Here is a 20,553-nt window from a genome sequence, read left to right on the forward strand (position 1 = left end):
CCACCGAGGCACCTGCAAGTTCCCGGACATTTCTGAGGAGAATGGCCCTAGCCCTCACCCTCCGATCCAACAGGTCCCAGACGTGCTCAATGGAATTGAGATCCGGGCTCTTCGCTGGCCATGGCAGAACACTGACATTCCTGTCTTGAAGTAAATCACGCACAGAACGAGCAGTATGGCTGGTGGCATTGTCATGCTGGAGGGTCATGTCAGGATGAGCCTGCAGGAAGGGTACCACATGAGGGAGGAGGATGTCTTCCCTGTAACGCACAGCGTTGAGATTGCCTGCAATGACAACAAGCTCAGTCCGATGATGCTGTAACACACCACCCCAGACCATGAGGACCCTCCACCTCCAAATCGATCCCGCTCCAGAGTACAGGCTTCGGTGTAACGCTCATTCCTTCGGCGATAAACGCAAATTTGACACCCCTGGTGACATCACCCCCTGGTGAGACAAAACCGTGACTCGTCAGTGAAGAGCACTTTTTGCCAGTCCTGTCTGGTCCAGCGACGGTGGGTTTGTGCCCATAGGCGACGTTGTTGCCAGTGATGTCTGGTGAGGACCTGCCTTATAACAGGGCATCTTTCTTTTGTGTTTTTCAGAGTCAGTAGAAAGGCCTCTTTAGTGTCCTACGTTTTCATAACTGTGACCTTAATTGCCTACCTACCGTCTGTAAGCTGTTAGTGTCTTAACGACTGTTCCACAGGTGCATGTTAATTAATTGTTTATGGTTCATTGAACAAGCATGGGAAACAGTGTAATAAACCCTTTACAATGAAGATCTGTGAAGTTATTTGGATTTATTATCTTTGAAAGACAGGGTCCTGAAAAAGGGACGTTTCTTTTTTTGCTGAGTTTATATCCAATGCAAAAAACATCTACATTTAAATGGTATTAATATTAATGTGCATATATTCCCGTTAATTCCCATATATTCCCGTTAATTCCCACGAAAAGTTTCCACCTCTGAATATTCCCCAAAAGAATATTCAGCCTTTAGTTACTATGTCCCCAACCTCTGGAATAGCCTGCTAGAGAACCTGAGGGGGGCCGAAACTGTGGGAATTTTTAAACGCACAATTTTTAAACACACCTTTTTAGCTTTGTTTTTCCTTAAGGTGCTTTTTAATCGTTCAGTTTTCATTGTTATTATTTCGTTTTTTTATCCTCTTATATTTGTTGTGTAGTAAATATTTCAGTTTATATTTGCATTGTTTTATTTGTTTTTTCCTGTAAAGCACATTATGTTGCAGTCCATGTCTGAAATGTGCTGTATAAATAAAGACTGATTTGATTCTCCACTCAGATGAGAATTCACAAATGGACATTCTATCAGCAGTAAGGGCTCTGTGTCGCTACTTTTCTCTGGTATTTTTCTAAGTGTAGCCCACTTTTCTCAAATAAAATGCAAGATTAACTTTAAGCAATACATTAGGAAATGTAGCTGGCTACATTCTTTCTATGATAAACATTAGAAATATGATGGCCATGTAACGTTTTCACAAAAAAATAATTTTCATTGTAAGCTCATTTACTTGGGTGGCTGCCAGCCAAATAGCAATGCACTTCTGTTGTCATTTTCTGCTAAATGCGTTGTACTAATGTATTTTCTGTGAAGGAAAACTAAAGTTGCACGCCCCTGATCACTCTATTAAAGCAACAAAAATAAACACTTGACTTTCAATATAAAACGTGACCCCTGTCAATACACAGCTGGACTCACCTGCTCCCGCTTTCTTTCGTTGTGCTATTTTGCCTTATTTCCTAACTTATTGCACAAGTTGACTGCATGTATTTACTTAAAAAGTAGCTACAAATATTAAAATGCATTGAAAAACTTCAAAGAAATAGTTTCAACGGTATTGAAAAACCATCCCGTGGCTATTTCCAAATACCCCAGTATACGGTATAACCCTCAAGCCTAACACACACACGCCCACACTGTGGTGACTCACTTGGCTGCCTTCTCGTTGAGGACTTTGAGAAAGTTGTGAGCGGGAGCCAGCAGTTCAGGTGTGTCCAATAGGAGCCCTCGGAGCAGAGAGGAGCTGAGCTGTGATTGGATGGATGGGAGCAGAGCCTGTAGTTCCACCCCCAGCCGAGAAAGACTGCTGCTGATGAGGTAGAACTCCTGGGTGGAACACTGGAACACACACATGCAAACACACGATATTAAAACTCAATTCATCTTTCATATATTTCCCTGTGGTGAGGTAATATCATTGACATAACTGAGAATGTATCAATTAGATCATGGAATAAAACAAGAGTATGTGTGTGTGGGGAGAGAGATAAGATGTAAATTCCTCACTCTCATCTAATACTGATATGACAGCTGTTAAGCCTAATTTACATCTTACGCTTCCGCGCTATTAGGTCGGCTTGAATGAAATTATGCAATATCGAATGTCCGCTACCCTCCACACATGTCCGCACGGACTTCCTCAATCTCTGTGTCCGCAGGACGCTTTTCCTAGGTGGTGTGCGGACGTGCAACCCTGTGCGGACATGAGCAGATGTTCAATTGAAACGGAAGGTGTAAAGTAGGTCTTAGGACTCACACACTAACCTGTAAAGTAAGGAAGTAACCCTCCCTTTGAAAACAGCCTATGTGGCATCAATATAAGTCCGAATAATTTATTCTAGTGTCAAAATTCACTACAAAAGTGTAATAGGATAATTTTGGTAATGAAGTTAATCTCGTCTAAAACAGAGTTTGGAACGTCAGTGAGTAAATTAAGGTTGGGTTTGGATTACAATATGTGATAGAAAAATTACATATTTACCTGATTTGTTGGATATTTGATGATTATATACTTAACTAAACAGTAAGACATTTCTGTTCTATTAAATGTCTGTGTGAACTGAGAAGAGCCTAAAAACCTACAGCTGGCATTCCATAGATGAGATGTGGTGGGTGTCAATGAGACCGAGATAGCCTGGAGGAACAGAACAAAGGCCGCAGTATTCCTAATTGTCCTGGCATCTGGGAGACCACACCAGAGGCGGATAAATCCAAAGTGACTTATGGTTGCTCCCCAATCTATATGGGAGGGGTTGAACCAGCCATGACTGAGCATTCTTGGTATCAACTATATAAGGAACAGCATGGTCTGTCAAGGTCTGTAAAGTCAAGACCGTTGCGCTGACTAATGTAAGAATATTTCAAGATAAATACAGAGGACTAAAGGTCAAGAGGCCTAAAGGTCAAGAGGACTAAAAGTCAATACTAACGATCAATGGAAATAGGTGTTTTTTCTGTAATAGGGAAATAATGAGCAATGGGTCAGAGACATGGAAGGAATTTGTCTACACATTGAGCCTGAAATAGGATACTTGTTATTTGGCCATTGGTCCAGTTTTATTGCAAGGAATCCTAATTGGTCAACCACAGGCTAGGGCTGGGTTATAAAGTACATCCTGTCCCTTAGTTCTGTGGAGAGAATCACTGAGGACAGATGTGTCCGTACTTGTTGCACGTCATGTCGTCACACGTCATCAGAGTGCGCAGCTGAACATTGTATGCTGGAAAACATTTGGTTTGTTATTTTTGATTGAAACAAAACCGATATTCATTAAATACGAATACAGAACATGTTTTTGCATCGAACCCGCGACACGGTTTGCTTTTAACAGCAAGGACCGCTATTTCTTGTCCCGGAATCCTGCTTAACAGACCGGTTTAAGCCTGCTTGACAGAGAAGCTAAACTGCTAGCCATCAAGCTAAGGAAGTTAGTACCAGATGAGTTTTGTCTGAAGAAATAACGGTTCCAGCGCTGAAGGAGCTGTATCTATTACGCACTGTTTCAGGACAAACCGGATCACTCGGAGTTCCATTGGCAATTGTTTACCTGCCGAGGATTTCCTCGTCCTTCTTGCCAGAAGTGATTCTGGGCAGCTCCATGGTAAGAAATGTGACCGTTCCTGGTGCAAAAACAATGTTTTATGACGGAGCTTGAGTAAATGACATTACTAAGCTGCTCTCGAATGCACTATGCCAGGACATGTAAATCAATTATATCGTAGTCCATGTGGGTTTTAATGACATTATGAAGGGCAGTTCTGAAAAGTTGAAACTGGATTTTTAAAGAGTTGATTGATTCTCTACTAAACACTAACAAAAGACCTATCATATCCGCTATCTCTGAATCGCAGCATTGTACACTTTAGCAGGATTCTTTCTCTTCACAACTGGCTACATGATTATTGCAGCTCAATGGGTGTAACTTTTGTTGACAATTTCGATACCTTTGGAAACAAAACACGTTTTATAAGATGGATGGGATCCACCCAAATCATTTGGGATCCTGGATTCTTTCACAGCACTATAAGGCTGCTTTGAGACAATGATTTATCAATGACTCAAGCCCAGCTCAGCTAATCCCTACCATTGTGACGCAGAGTTGTCATAATGCTTCAGCAATTGTACATTAGACCAGGGGCATCAGTAGACACAATATAAGTAACCTAATGTATGTCCCTTTAACTGCCCTGAATGCCTCTACTGATCCTACAGTTATTATATGCAAAAATCATGTGCCTATGAACCAGATTTATACTGTTAGCACTAAGCTGGTGTGCCCTGGGAGGAAGTCCACTATCAGCAGCTCACCCTGCACTAACATAAAGAACATGAGCACATCTACTGCTGCTAAGCTTCCCAGTAAAACAATCAAAGCAAGTAAGGATCCTCAAAGAAAAATTATAAAAATAGCACAAGTTAATATATGTAGCTTTAGAAACAAGGTTCATGAAATCAATAATTTGCTAGTAACAGATGACATTCATATTCTGACTATCTCTGAAACTCACTTAGATAATACCTTTGACGATACAGTGGTAGCAATACAAGATTATAACATTTATAGAAATGTGTTGCTGTTTATATTCAGAACCACATTCCTGTAAAGATTAGAGAGGATCTAATGTTAAATACTGTTGAAGTAATATGGATACAGGTTCATCTGCCTCACCTAAAGCGCATTCTGGTGGGAAGCTGCTATAGACCAAGTGCTAACAGTCAGTATATGGATAACATGTGTGAAATGCTTGATAATGTATGTGATATCAACAGAGAAGTATATTTTCTGGGTGATTTAAATATTGACTGGCTTTCATCAAGCTGCCCACTCAAGAAAAAGCTTCAAACTGTAACCAGTGCCTGCAACCTGGTTCGGGTTATCAGTCAACCTACCAGGGTAGTTACAAACAGCACAGGAATGAAATCATCAACATGTATTGATCACATCTTTACTAAATGCTGCAGGAATTAAGCAATACCCAGATCCATCGGATGTAGTGATCACAATATAGTAGCCATATCTAGGAAAACCAAAGTTCCAAAGGATGGGCCTAATATATTTTTTTATTTCATCTTTATTTAACCAGGTAGGCTAGTTGAGAACAAGTTGTAATTTACAAATGCGACCTGGCCAAGATAAAGCAAGGCAGTGCGACACAAACAACAACACAGAATAACACATGGAATAAACAAACATGCAGTCAATAATACAATAGAAAAGGACTATATACAGTGTGTGCAAATGAGGTAGGATATGGGCAATAAATAGGCCATAGTGGCAAAATAGTTACAATATAGCAATTAAACACTGGAGTGATAGGTGTGCAGAAGATGAGTGTGCAAGTAGAGATACTGGGGTGGAAAGGAGCAAAATATATACAATAAATAACAGTGTGGGGGATGAGGTAGTTGGATGGGCTGTTTACAGATGGGCTATGTACAGTTGCAGTGATCTGTGAGCTGCTCTAACATCTGGTGCTTAAAGTTAGTGAGGGAGATATGAGTCTCCAGCTTCAGTGATTTTTGGATGCTGGTGCTGCTGTGGTGACCAGTGAGCAGAGATAAGGCGGGGCTTTACCTAGCAAAGACTTATAGACGACCTGGAGCCAGTGAGTTTGGCGACGAATATGAAGCGAGGGCCAGCCAACGAGAGCATACAGGTCGCAGTGGTGGGTAGTATATGGGGCTTTGCTGACAAAACTGATGGCACTGTGATAGACTGCATCCAATTTGCTGAGTAGAGTTTGAGGCTATTTTGTAAATGACATCGCCGAAGTCAAGGATCGGTAGGATAGTCAGTTTTACGAGGGTATGTTTGTCAGCATGAGTGAAGGATGCTTTGTTGCGAAATAGGAAGCTGATTCTAGATTTAATTTTGGATTGGAGATGCTTAATGTGAGTCTGGAAGGAGAGTTTACAGTCTAACCAGACACCTAGGTATTTGTAGTTGTCCACATATTCTAAGTCAGAACCGTCCAGAGTAGTGATGCTGGACGGGCGGGCAGGTATGGGCAGCGATCGGTTGAAAAGCATGCATTTAGTTTTACTTGCATTTAAGAGCAGTTGGAGGCCATGGAAGGAGAGTTGTATGGCATTGAAGCTTGTGTATAAGAGGTCATACAATACATTTTGTTGTGATTCCTATGTTATTGATGTATATATTATCTGTTGGTCCGTCGTGTGTAACGAGGAGCAAACAGACAAAGCACTTGACACATTTATGAAATATGCTTATTCCAGTTGCTAATAAACACGCACCCATTAAGAAAATTACTGTAAAAACTGTTAAATTCCTGTGGATTGATGAGGAATTTTAAAATTGTATGGGTGAGAGGGATGAGGCAAAAGGAATGGCAAATTGCAAATTGAGAAATAATGTGACTAAACTGAATAAAAAGAAAAGGGGTGCGGTTTCAAAATGGCTACGTAAAGATGTGTTCCGAGGCCACTCCACTAAGGGCTGATACTTCTATGTTTTAACCTTTTATCTATCAAAACAAGAACAAATTTTGCACACCTACTGACTCGAGCAACATTCCGGTGACATTATTGGATATGTCCGGAACTGGGAAAACGGTAAACAAGAAGACACGACGAAGACTAGCAACAAGATGGCGGATGCTAACGGCTACACTACGCTCTGATTTCATGACCGAACTTCACTCCTCTGTGTCAAGTCTACGAGCTGAAATTATGACAGAAGTCCAGTCAACTATGGCAACACTACAAACGACTTTCGCGACAAAACCCCCAAAAATAAAGGATATGGAAACGCCATTGACCGACATAGATAATTCGCTTACCGAATTGGAGACCAAAAACGACGAGCACGTGAAGTTAAAGAACATACGTGTGGTCGGAATTACAGAAGGGATGGAAGGGCGCAATCCTACCGAGTTCATGGCCACTTTCCTGCTTGACGTCCTTGGCGGAGAGACGTTTGACCGGCCCCCAGTCATCGACAGGGCACATCGCACTCTAGCGGTAAAACCACAGCCCGGTCACCCTCCCAGAGCAATGCTGGTCCGCCTACATTACTTCCAGACCAAAGAGAAAATTATTCGCACCTCCCATGAAAGAGGACAACTGAACTACAATGGCAAGCGGATCCATATCTTCCCAGATTACTCTGCAGATCTGGCAAAATGCAGAGCTGCATACAAAGGTGTAAAAGCCCACCTTCACAAGGCAGGAGTCAGATTTGGCCTGATACACCCGGATAACTGAGGATTACTTTACAGGGGGCTAGCCACACATTTGATGATCCCCAGTCTGCGCTCACCTTCTACCGGGACAATATCCACTCTACAGCGGCACAGAACCCAGATCCGTGAAGGTTGCTAGTTGTGTTATTAGGGTGCACACATGGTCAGTGTATAGACATGAACGTGAGTAACTTTTATTTGCCCTAGCAAAATTATGCACCACATACAGATGACTGAATACCTTGGGTCGGAACCATCTACCATGCAATGGTATTCAAAGTAATCGTTAACTTCTTTGGGGTAGGGGGCAGCATTTTCACGTCCGGATGAAAAGCATGCCCAGAGTAAACGGCCTGCTACAAAGCCATAAAAGCTAGAATATGCATATTATTATTTGGATAGAAAACACTCTGAAGTTTCTAAAACTGTTTGAATGATGTCTGTGAGTATAACAGAACTCATCAGGCAGGCAAAAACCTGAGAGAAAAATCCAACCAGGAAGTGGGAATTCTGAGGTTGAACGATTTTTCAACTCAGCTCCTATTGAAGATACAGTGGGATATTGGTAATGTTGCACTTCCTAAGGCTTCCACTAGTCGTTAGAACCTTGTCTGATGCCTCTACTGTTTAGTGGGGCCGAAGGAGAGAAGAATTAGTCAGGTCTGCCATGAGGTGACCATGCTCTGACCATGCGCGTTCACGTGAGAGCGAGCTCTGTTCCATCGCAATTCTGAAGACACAGGAATACTCCGGTTGGAACATTATTGAAGAATTATGTTAAAAACATCCTAAAGATTGATTCAATATTTCGTTTGTCATGTTTTTACGGACTGTAATATAACTTTTTAAACTTTTCGTCCATACTTTCCGCTGGACCCGCCCGAGCGTCGTGAGTTTGGAAAGTATACTGAACGCTAGAACAACAAGGAGGAATTTGGACATAAATGACGGACATTATCGAACAAAACAAACATTTATTGTGGAACTGGGAGTGCATTCTGATGAAGATCATCAAAGGTAAGTGAATGTTTATAATGTTATTTCTGACTTCTGTTGACTGCATAATATGGCGGCTATATTTGTGTCTTGATTGGGCTCTGAGCGCCGACTCAGATTATTGCATGGTTTGCTTTTTTCGTAAAGCTTTTTTGAAATCTGACACAGCGGTTGCATTAAGGAGAAGTGCATCTAAAATGCCATGCATAACAGTTGTATCTTTTAGCAATGTTTATTATGAGTATTCCTGTAAATTGATGTGGCTCTCTGCAAAATCAAAGGATGTTTAGTGACTTCTGAACGTAAGGCGCCAATGTAAACTCCGATTTTTGGATATAAATATGAACTTTACCGAACAAAACATACATGTATTGTGTAACATGAAGTCCTATGAGTGTCATCTGATGGAGATCATCAACGGTTAGTGATTCATTTTATCTATATTTCTCCTTTTTGTAAATCCTCTCTTTGGCTGGAAAAATGGCTGTGTTATTCTGTGAATAGGCACTCACCTAACATAATCGTTTGGTTTGCTTTCGTCGTAACGCCTTTTTGAAATCGGACACTGTGGCTGGATTTACAACAAGTGTATCTTTAAAATGGTGTAAAATACATGTATGTTTGAGGAATTTTTATTATGGGATTTCTGTTGTTTTGAATTTGGCGCCCTGCACTTTCACTGGCTGTTGAAGAGGTGGTACGCTACCGTCTCACGTACCCTAGAGAGGTTAATAAGCGGTGTGGTGTAATGTAACTAAGCTTTTCATTTATAGAACTAATGAGGTTCTTTTTCATTTTTTTTATGAATGAATAAGCCAAATCTCAGTGACGTTCCTGTTAATTTGCTCATTTAGTCGGGCCTCAAGGTAGGCAAAGGAGTGTATTTACTAGGCTATAATTCATTTACTTTAGGCCCGCAATTTTGTCTTTTTTATTATATAGGCTAGGCAACATGTGATTGTATGGTGTGTATGTTCGGGCACGTGCATATGAGTGCAATAGCGATAACGCTTAGGACAATTTAAAATATTTCGTTTATTCCTTTTTCATCCACATGTCCATAGATTTATGTTAATTCCCCTTTATTCAACATAGGACACAGTGAAACCTTTTCTCTTCTTAAAAACCCTTAGTGGGCTTCCTGTTAGTAAAGTGACAGAAAACAGGTTAGGCGCCGTTTTTGGGGTCTGTCATTTCATTTGGGGACTCAGCAGTGGGGTTTTTCTAAACTTTATTTGTATTTTTTGTTTTGGTTTAGGGTTACACAAACGTCTTATTAATTGTCCCAAAACGAGATATTGGAGACTTAATACATCTCTGCTTAACAATGAAGGATTCTACTCTGTGATAATTTATATTTTATCACATTACTGGCTCGACAACCAACTCTTTCCTGTCTCAGCTGCAACTATTTGGGATGCTGCTAAAGCAACCATAAGGGGTCATATCATTTCCCAAGCCTCTCTGATCAAGAAGCTTAGAATTGAAAATAGGGAAAAATTGGAGGTTGAAGTAAAGCATTTAGAACTTTTTCATAAACAACCAACCAACCCAGGCGAACTGGAATTCACTAGCTTGTGCTAAGGCCCAACTCAATTTAGAGCACACAAAACATGTTTTAAAAAACGGTTGTTTTTACCAAGCAAAAATATTATGAGTTTGGTAACCGTCCGAGGCATCTACTTGCATACCAACTTAAAAAATAACAAAATTAAAGATCTATTAAGTCTATAAGAACGGCAGATGGCTTCACTTCTCATGATCCATTGCTTACCAATAATACGTTTTGCTACTTCTATAAATCTCTTTATACTTCACAATGTACACGATCGAACAACGAAATGACTAAATATCTGAATAAGATAACCTTGCCCACTATATCAGATGAGCACATAAATAGACTAAATGCTCCCTTTACTCCTGAAAAGGTTTGGGAAACTATTAAGGCAATGCCTTCTGGCAAGGCACCTGGCCTAGACGGCTTCCCGGCAGGGTTCTACAAGAAATTCTGGCCTGAGATATGCCCTATCTTCATGCCTGCTCTAAATGATATGTTCGAAAGAGACATCATACCAGAGTCTTGGAAAACTGCATCCATTAGCCTGATACTAAAAAGGACAAAAATCCATTAAAATGCACTTAGTTTAGACCTATCAGTTTGCTAGGAGTTTATGTTAAAATAGTCGCCAATACACTTACTTCCAGACCTCATTAAACCTGATCAGACTGGCATTGTCAAAGCCAGATTTGGAACGGACAATGTGAGACGTGCTCTGAATATCATAAACCACCTTGGCAGAATTAAAGACCCTGCACTCATTGTCTCTCTCGATGCCGAAAAGGCCTTCGATAGAGTTGAGTGGAAATTATTGTATGCTGTATTATAAAAAGTTAATCTGAGTGACCATTTTACTAATTTAGTCAAATTTATTTTTTCTGACCCATCGGGCAGTTAACACAAATGGTAAATTATCAGAATGATTTAATATCGGTAGGGGCTGTCGTCAAGGCTGCCCTTTATCTCCTGCTCTGTTCTTGTTAGTCATAGAAGCACTGACTGAGGCAATGAGGTCTAGTAATAACATCAGGCGCATCTCTATGGGTGATGAAGAGCTTGGCATTTTATTATTTGCTGATGATGTGCTTTTATACATGTCTAAACCAGAGACCCCTGTCACTGCAGTAATGGACATCATATATGAATATAGTAACCTGTCAGGGTACAAAATTTATGTGGATAAATCCATGGCATTACCTTTGAATATTCCCTCTACAATCAACTTAGAAACAATATCTCCATTCCAATTGACTGAAACAGGCTTAAAATACTTGGGTAAATATGTTACCCCAAGTCTTAAAGACCTGTTCACTTCAAATGATATACCTTTGCTCACAAAAATTAAACAGGATCTGATTAACTGGTCTACCCTACCAAACTCTTTTTTGGCAGGATTAATGCCGTCAGGGTGAATATCCTTCCTCGGCTAAATTATTTATTCCAAAATATCCCCTGCCATCTATCTCAGTCCTTTTTCGCACAATAAATGTCAATATATCTAAATATATCTGGAACAATAAGAAACCTATAATCAAATTTATCAAACTAATTAAGCCTAAGAATTCAGGAGGGGTATCTTTGCTAAATCTGCAACTATATTACTGGTCTGCTCAGATCAAGCACATGATTAGTTGGTGCCTAGACAAACACCACTCACTTTGGGTTGGGATGGAATCAATAGCATGTCATCCAAGAGCATTAGCTTCTGTACCATTTATTAATAGCTTTGAAAAGATCCGGTCCTTACCTGACAATTTTACAACACATAATACACTCTTAGCTTGGAAAGATGCAAGGAGGCATCTGCAGATTCCAGACCATATATCACTCTGGTCACCGATTGCCCTTAATCCAGATACCACCACCCCCCCCCCAAATAAGGGGTATTGGAAACAGGACAACAGCCCCAACGACACAATGCTGATGCAGAAATGTAAGAAGCTCTCTCCGGCTCAGCAGCAGAGTTTGCTGGGTGCTGTGGAGGGAAACTAATAGACCCCCTCTTAAGTGCCATCCCAGCTGGTGTACACATGAAATCAGATGGAAAATATGTGAACATGATGGTTAACAACTGTGCAGTAGATGTTTTAGTAGATACAGGTGCTAAAGTCACAGTATTGCCCATATCTTATCCAAACATACAGTGGGGAGAACAAGTATTTGATACACTGCCGATTTTGCAGGTTTTCCTACTTACAAAGCATGTAGAGGTCTGTCATTTTTATCATAGGTACACTTCAACTGTGAGAGACGGAATCTAAAACAAAAATCCAGAAAATCACATTGTATGATTTTTAAGTAATTAATTTGCATTTTATTGCATGACATAAGTATTTGATCACCTACCAACCAGTAAGAATTCCGGCTCTCACAGACCTGTTAGTTTTTCTTTAAGAAGCCCTCCTGTTCTCCACTCATTACCTGTATTAACTGCACCTGTTTGAACTCGTTACCTGTATAAAAGACACCTGTCCACACACTCAATCAAACAGACTCCAACCTCTCCACAATGGCCAAGACCAGAGAGCTGTGTAAGGACATCAGGGATAAATTGTAGACCTGTACAAGGCTGGGATGGGCTACAGGACAATAGGCAAGCAGCTTGGTGAGAAGGCAACAACTGTTGGCACAATTATTAGAAAATGGAAGAAGTTCAAGATGACGGTCAATCACCCTCGGTCTGGGGCTCCATGCAAGATCTCACCTCGTGGGGCATCAATGATCATGAGGAATGTGAGGGATCAGCCCAGAACTACACGGCAGGACCTGGTCAATGACCTGAAGAGAGCTGGGACCACAGTCTCAAAGAAAACCATTAGTAACACACTACGCCGTCATGGATTAAAATCCTGCAGCGCACGCAAGGTCCCCCTGCTCAAGCCAGCGCATGTCCAGGCCCGTCTGAAGTTTGCCAATGACCATCTGGATGATCCAGAGGAGGAATGGGAGAAGGTCATGTGGTCTGATGAGACAAAAATAGAGCTTTTTGCTCTAAACTCCACTCGCCGTGTTTGGAGGAATAGAAGGATGAGTACAACCCCAAGAACACCATCCCAACCGTGAAGCATGGAGGTGGAAACATCATTCTTTGGGGATGCTTTTCTGCAAAGGGGACAGGACGACTGCACCGTATTGAGGGGAGGATGGATGGGGCCATGTATCGCGAGATCTTGACCAACAACCTCCTTCCCTCAGTAAGAGCATTGAAGATGGGTCGTGGCTGGGTCTTCCAGCATGACAACGACCCGAAACACACAGCCAGGGCAACTAAGGAGTGGCTCCGTAAGAAGCATCTCAAGGTCCTGGAGTGGCCTAGCCAGTCTCCAGACCTGAACCCAATAGAAAATCTTTGGAGGGAGCTGAAAGTCCGTATTGCCCAGCGACAGCCCCGAAACCTGAAGGATCTGGAGAAGATCTGTAGGGAGGAGTGGGCCAAAATCCCTGCTGCAGTGTGTGCAAACCTAGTCAAGAACTACAGGAAACGTATGATCTCTGTAATTGCAAACAAAGGTTTCTGTACCAAATATTAAGTTCTGCTTTTCTGATGTATCAAATACTTATGTCATGCAATAAAATGCAAATTAATTACTTAAAAATCATACAATGTGATTTTCTGGATTTTTGTTTTAGATTCCTTCTCTCACAGTTGAAGTGTACCTATGATAAAAATTACAGACCTCTACATGCTTTGTAAGTAGGAAAACCTGCAAAATTGTCAGTGTATCAAATACTTGTTCTCCCCACTGTATATGTCCTCAGCACACAGGCAAGAAGATGAGAGCAACAGGAGTCCATTATCAATTTCTATTGGTCCAATGAAGATTGATGCAGGGGTGTGGATAGGCTCATTTGAACAACCTATTTTAGGCCTTGATATTATTATGCAACTTGACTCTACACTGAACATTTCTGAAGGGAAGGTGATGTGGCAAATTAGACAACTGCAGGGATCTACAGTTCAGAATCATTCTATTTGGACTACGAAGAAAAATGAGTGTGGAACTTTGGATATGGAACCAGTGTGCTTGACAGGTGTTGCCCCACCTTGCACAAAACAAAATCCCATTAGCAAGGAAGCTATGGACACTACTAAAGTAGTGATTAAAGATTCTGCTGACATGCAGTTCATACTCTTTTGACAATGAATCGAGCTGCACAGGTCACAGCTGCTCGTTGGAGCAAATGGTTGAGTGTGTTGGAGGCTCCTAACATCATCATACAACGTGGCACACCATGTAATCCAGCTACTCTGATGCTTCCTCCAGATGCCACATTACTTGAACACGACGGTTCAAGCATTGTGGAGGGGGGGTGAGGAAGGCAGGCTGGGCAGTTACTACAATGGACATTGTGATAGTGACAGACAAGTTACCTGCAGGAACATCAGCACACGTGGCGGAATTCGTGGAATTCGGAATTCTACACAGACTCAAGGTATGCTTTTGGTGTTACCTATGATTTTGGAAAAATATGGAAAAACACAGGTTTCAGGACATCACTGGGAGTTCCTGTGAAGAATGGACCAGAGGTGATGGCTCTACTGAATGCTCTCCAGTTACCTGGACAAGTTGCAACTTTGAAAATGAAAGCACATGGAAAAATCTTTACAGACGAGAGTAAAGGTAATGATCTGGCTGACAAAGCTGCCATGGCGGCTGCCAAGAGAACACATACCTCTATCACCTAAACTGATTAGGAGATACACCTTGGATACATTGCAACACATTAGAGACATGCAAAGAAGTGCACCAAAAGATGAAGTATGGGAATAGATGGCTGCAGGATGTAAACTCAATCAAGAAGGTGTGTGGAAATACAACCTGAGATGTTGCCCTACTTGGTGACACAGATCCACTCTTTGGGACACATTGGTGTGGACAAGATAGTTTATCATTTTGTGGGCAAAAGGTGGAATCCTGGTGTGCGGAAAGAGGCTGAGGCTGTTGTGGCGAATTGCAACATTTGTAGGGAAAAGAACACCAAGGGACGAGTGAAAGTACAGACACGACGAGTGCCTGCCCTTCAGACATCTACAGCTTGATTACATAACACTGCCCAAATGTAAAGGACACAAAGATGTGCTAGTCGTTGTTGATCGTTTCTCATGATGGGTTGAAACCTACCCTATTAACTTCTCTAGGATAGGGGGCAGCATTTTCATGTTTGGATGAAAAGCGTGCCCAGAGTAAACTGCCTCCTACTCAGTCCCAGATGCTAATATATGCATATTATTATTAGTATTGGATAGAAAACACTCTGAAGTTTCTAAAACTGTTTGAATCATGTCTGTGACTATAACAGAACTTATTTGGCAGGCAAAACCATTCAGATTTTTCTTTTGAGGTCACTCTCTTTTCAATGGGTTTTCATTGGGGATCCAGATTTCTAAAGGGACCTTCCTGCAGTTCCTATCGCTTTCACTGGATCTCAACAGTCTTTAGAAATTGATTAAGGTTTTTCCTTTGAGAAATGAAGAAGTAGCCATGTTCAGAATGAGGCTCCAGTGAAGTGTACTGTTTGTTAGAGGCGCGTGACCAGAAAGCATGCTACACATTGTTTTCCTCCGGTATTGAACACAGATCATCTCGTCTTCAATTTTATCAATTATTTATGTTAAAAAATACCTAAAGTTGTATTACAAAAGTAGTTTGAAATGTTTGGACGCTTACAGGTAACTTTTGAGATATTTTGTAGTCACGGTGTTTTTCTGGATCAAACGTGCCAAAAAAATGGACACTTTGGATATATATCGACGGAATTAATCGAACAAAAGGACCATTTGTGATGTTTATGGGACATATTGGAGTGCCAACAGAAGAAGCTCGTCAAAGGTAAGGCATGAATTATACCTTTATTTCTGCGTTTTGTGTCGCGCCTGGAAGGTTGAAATATGATGGTCTGTGATTGTTAGCTGGGGTGCTATCCTCAGTTAATAGCATTGTTTGCTTTCGCCGTAAAGCATTTTAGAACAAGTGTAGCTTTAATTTGGTATATTGAATGTGTGATTTCATGAAAGTTAAATTTTTATAGGCGCTCTGCATTTTCACTGGATGTTGGCCAGGTGGGACGCTACCGTCCCACATATCTCAGAGAGGTTAAGAAAGGAACTGCACAACATACAGCTAAAATTCTGAATCGAGAAATCATTCCCGATGGGGATTTCCGGAACAATAAGATTCCGACCAAGGCACTCATTTCACAGGAAAAGTGTGTCAGGAGGTAGCTCGTCTTCTGAACTGCCCTTATCATCCTCAATCGAGTGGACAGGTAGAACGCACCCCTTCAAACATTCAACCTCTGCGTACCAGGGTCAGCGCACTCTCAAATGTTGTTTTTTTCCATCATTGTAAGCCTGCCACACACACACACTATTCAATACATTTATTAAACATAAGAATGAGTGTGAGTTTTTGTCACAAATGAAAATGACAAAGAGCTCTTATACAACCAGAGCACAAATAATAATATAATAATCAATAATTTTGCTCTTTAGTTAGCCATCTTACATATAAAACCTTATTTGTTCATCAAAAATTGTGAATAACTCACCACAGGTTAACAAGAAGGGTAGGCTTGAAAGGATGCACAAAACTGCAATGTTGGGTTGTACTGGAGAGAGTCTGTCTTAAATAATTTTCCACACACAGTCTGTCTGTATTTAGTTTTCATGTTAGTGAGGGCCGAGAATCCACTCTCACATAGGTATGTGGTTGCAAAAGGCATCAGTGTCTTAACAGCGTCATTTGCCAAGGCAAGAAACTCTGAGCGCAGCCCTGTCCAGAAATCTGACAGAGCCTTCTGATTAAATTACATTTTCACAGAACCGCTTATTGCAATTTTGATGAGGCTCTCTTGTTCAGATATCGGTAAGTGGACTGGAGGCAGGGCATGAAAGGGATAACGAATCCAGTTGTTTGTGTCGCCCGTTTTGGGAAAGTACCTGAGTAATTACGCACCCAGCTCACTCGGGTGCTTCGCTATATCACATTTGACATTGCCCGTAAGCTTGAGTTCTTTTGCACACAAAAAATCATACAAAATCATACAATGGTGGAAAGACCTGTGTGTTGTCCTTGTCAATAAAGACAGAAAAGAGCTACAACTTCTTAATCATTCTGTCCCCCACATTGAATATAGTTATGGAGAGTCCCTGTAATCCTAGATTCAGATCATTCAGGCAGGAAAAAACATCACCCAGATAGGCCAGTCGTGTGAGAAACTCATTATCATGCAAGCGGTCAGACAACTGAAAATGATAGTCAGTAAAGAAAACTTTAAGCTTGTCTCTCAATTTAAAAAAGCGTGTCAATACTTTGCCCCTTGATAACCAGCGCACTTCTGTATGTTGTAAAAGCGTTACATGGTCACTGCCCATATCATTGCATAATGCAGAAAACACACGAGAGTTCAGGGGCCTTGCTTTAACAAAGCTAGGCATTTTCACTGTAGCTGCATTTTCGACTGGCTGTTGTCATATCGATCCCGTTAACGGGACTGCAGCCATATGAAGTTAACATAAATCTTGAATAACGTCCCAACCGGAGAATTACATTGACTTCAGATGAGCGATGGAACGGAGCTCCCTCTTATGTGAAGGCGCATGGTGAAAGAATGGTCAGCTCATGGCAGTGGTGACTCATTCCTGTCTCCTTCGGCCCCCCTTCACAGTAGAGTCATCAGACAAAGTTCTACAGACTGTTGACATCTAGTGGAAGCCGTAGTAAGTGAAAACTCATCCATATCTCGCTGTAATTTCAATGGGAGCTTGGTTGAAAATCTACCAGCCTCAGAATTTCCACTTCCTGTTTGGATTTTTTCTCAGGTTTTTGCCTGCCATATGAGTTCTGTTATACTCACAGAGATAATTCAAACAGTTTAAGAAACTTCAGAGTGTTTTCTATCCAATACTAATAACAATATGCATATATTAGCAACTATGACTGAGGAGCAGGCCGTTTACTATGGGCACCTCTGTGCACCTTTCATCCAAGCTACTCAATACTGCCCCTGCAGCCATAAGAAGTTAATAATTAGTTTTAAATAAATGTTTTGAAGAAAAAAACTAAAAAAATCACCTCCAGCCTGCTCACCATTGGTCATTGATGGGGAGAACATAATTAGGAGGTTTGGTCTGACCTGTTCAAACTTCAACAGAGTATAGCTTTGTACAGTTGAAGTCGGAAGTTTACATACACTTAGGTTGGAGTCATTAAAACTCGTTTTCAACCATCCCCAAATTTCTTGTTAACAAACTATAGTTTTGGCAAATCGGTTAGGACACCTACTTTGTGCATGACACATTGTTTACAGACCGATTATTTCACTTATAATTCACTGTATCACAATTCCAGTGGGTCAGAAGTTTATATACACTAAATTGACTGTGCCTTTAAACAGCTTGGAAAATTCCAGAAAATGATGGCATGGCTTTACAAGCATCTGATAGGCTAATTGACATAATTTGAGTCAATTGGAGGTGTACCTGTGGATGTATTTCAAGGCCTACCTTCAAACTCAGTGCCTCTTTGCTTGACATCATGGGAAAATCTAAAGAAATCAGCCAAGACCTCAGAAAAACAATTGTAGACCTCCACAAGTCTGGTTCATCCTTGGAAGCAATTTCCAAACGCCTGAAGGTACTACGCAGCCATCTGTACAAACAATAGTATGCAAGTATAAACACCATGGGACCACGCTGCCGTCATATCGCTCAGGAAGGAGACGTGTTCTGTTTCCTAGTGATGCACGTACTTTGGTGCGAAAAGTGCAAATCAATCCCAGAACCACAGCAAGATGCTGGAGGAAACAGGTACAAAAGTATCTATATCCACAGTAAAACATGTCCTATATCGACATAACCTGAAAGGCCACTCAGCAAGGAAGAAGCCACTGCTCCAAAACCGCCATAAAAAAAGCCAAACTACAGTTTGCAACTGCACATGGGGACAAGGATCGTACTTTTTGGAGAAATGTCCTCTGGTCTGATGAAATAAAAATATAACTGTTTGGCCATAATGACCATCGATATGTTTGGAGGAAAAAGGGGGAGACTTGCAAGCCGAAGAACAACATCCCAACCGTGAAGCACGGGGGTGGCAGCACCATGTTGTGGGGGTGATTTGCTGCAGAAGATACTGGTGCGCTTCACAAAATAGATGACATCATGAGGGAGGAAAATTATGTGGATATATTGAAGCAACATCTCAAAACATCAGTCAGGAAGTTAAAGCTTGGTCGCAAATGGGTCTTCCAAATGGACAATGACCCGAAGCATACTTCCAAAGTTGTGGCAAAATGGCTTAAGGACATCAAAGTGAAGGTATTGGAGTGGCCATCACAAAGCCCTGAGAAAATCCCATAGAAAATTTGTGGGCAAAACTGAAAAAGCGCGTGTGAGCAAGGAGGTCTACAAACCTGACTCAGTTACACCAGCTCTGTCAGGAGGAATGGGCTAAAATTCACCCAACTTATTGTGGGAAGCTTGTGGAAGGCTACCTGAAACGTTTGACCCAAGTTAAAGAATTTAAAGGCAATGTTACCTAATACTAAACTTCTGGCCCACTGGGAATGTGATGAAAGAAATAAAAGCTGAAATAAATCATTCTCTCTACTAATATTCTGACATTTCACATTCTTAAAATAAAGTGGTGATCCTAACTGACCTAAGACAGGGAATTTTTACTAGGATCAAATGTCAGGAATTGTGAAAAACTGAGTTTAAATGTATTTGGCTAAGGTGTATGTAAACTTCCGACTTCAACTGTATATCAGATTTCACCTTTTCATTCCATGTGTTACTGATGAACTCTGCCTCAACTCTGGCTACTTCTACAGATGGACGAGATGCTTTTGGTAGACGACAGCCTCGGTCCTTTGATTTGGAGACCATAATTGGGTAGGTTTTATCTGACCTGTTAAAACTTCAACATAGTACCCGTTTGTGTGTCAGATATTACCTATGATTTGGCTGGGGATTGAATTCCCAAACTTTCAATATCAGGGCGGCCACTCTAACCACAAGGCCACTGAGTTGGTCACACCCCAACCTGTGTTCAATCACACAGACGTTAAAAGCCAATCTACTTCTTCAATAAAACTCAACAAAGAGCAGCACCATCTAAATCTATAACCTCCATTATCTGTCCACAGTGCCTTTAGGAAGTACTCACACCCCTTGACTTTTTCCACATTTTGTTGTGTTACAAAGTGGGATTAAAATGGATTTAATTGTCATTTTTTGTCAACGATCTACACAAAAGACTCTAATGTCAAAATGGAAGAAAAATGTTAATATTTGTGAAACATTTATGAAAAATAAGACACCAATAATATCTTGATTAGATAAGTATTCAATCCCCTGAGTCAATACATGTTAGAATCACATTTGGCAGCAATTACAGCTGTGGCTCTTTCTGGGTAAGTCTCTTAGTGCTTTTCACACCTGCATTGTGCAACATTTGCCCATTATTAATTTAAAAATTCTTCAGT

General features: G+C 41.0%; 1 protein-coding gene across 1 annotated transcript in view; it reads right to left on the reverse strand.

The window, feature by feature from the left end:
* msh3 (mutS homolog 3 (E. coli)) overlaps positions 1–20,553 on the reverse strand; it is a 119,090-nt gene that overhangs the window by 56,115 nt on the left and 42,422 nt on the right. The window contains exon 14 of the mRNA XM_071402374.1: positions 1,960–2,147. Within this exon, the coding sequence (XP_071258475.1) occupies positions 1,960–2,147 (188 nt within the window). The remainder of the gene's footprint in view (positions 1–1,959; positions 2,148–20,553) is intronic.

This window comes from Salvelinus alpinus, chromosome 5, assembly GCF_045679555.1.
Source record: "Salvelinus alpinus chromosome 5, SLU_Salpinus.1, whole genome shotgun sequence".
In the NCBI taxonomy this organism is placed as follows: domain Eukaryota; kingdom Metazoa; phylum Chordata; class Actinopteri; order Salmoniformes; family Salmonidae; genus Salvelinus; species Salvelinus alpinus.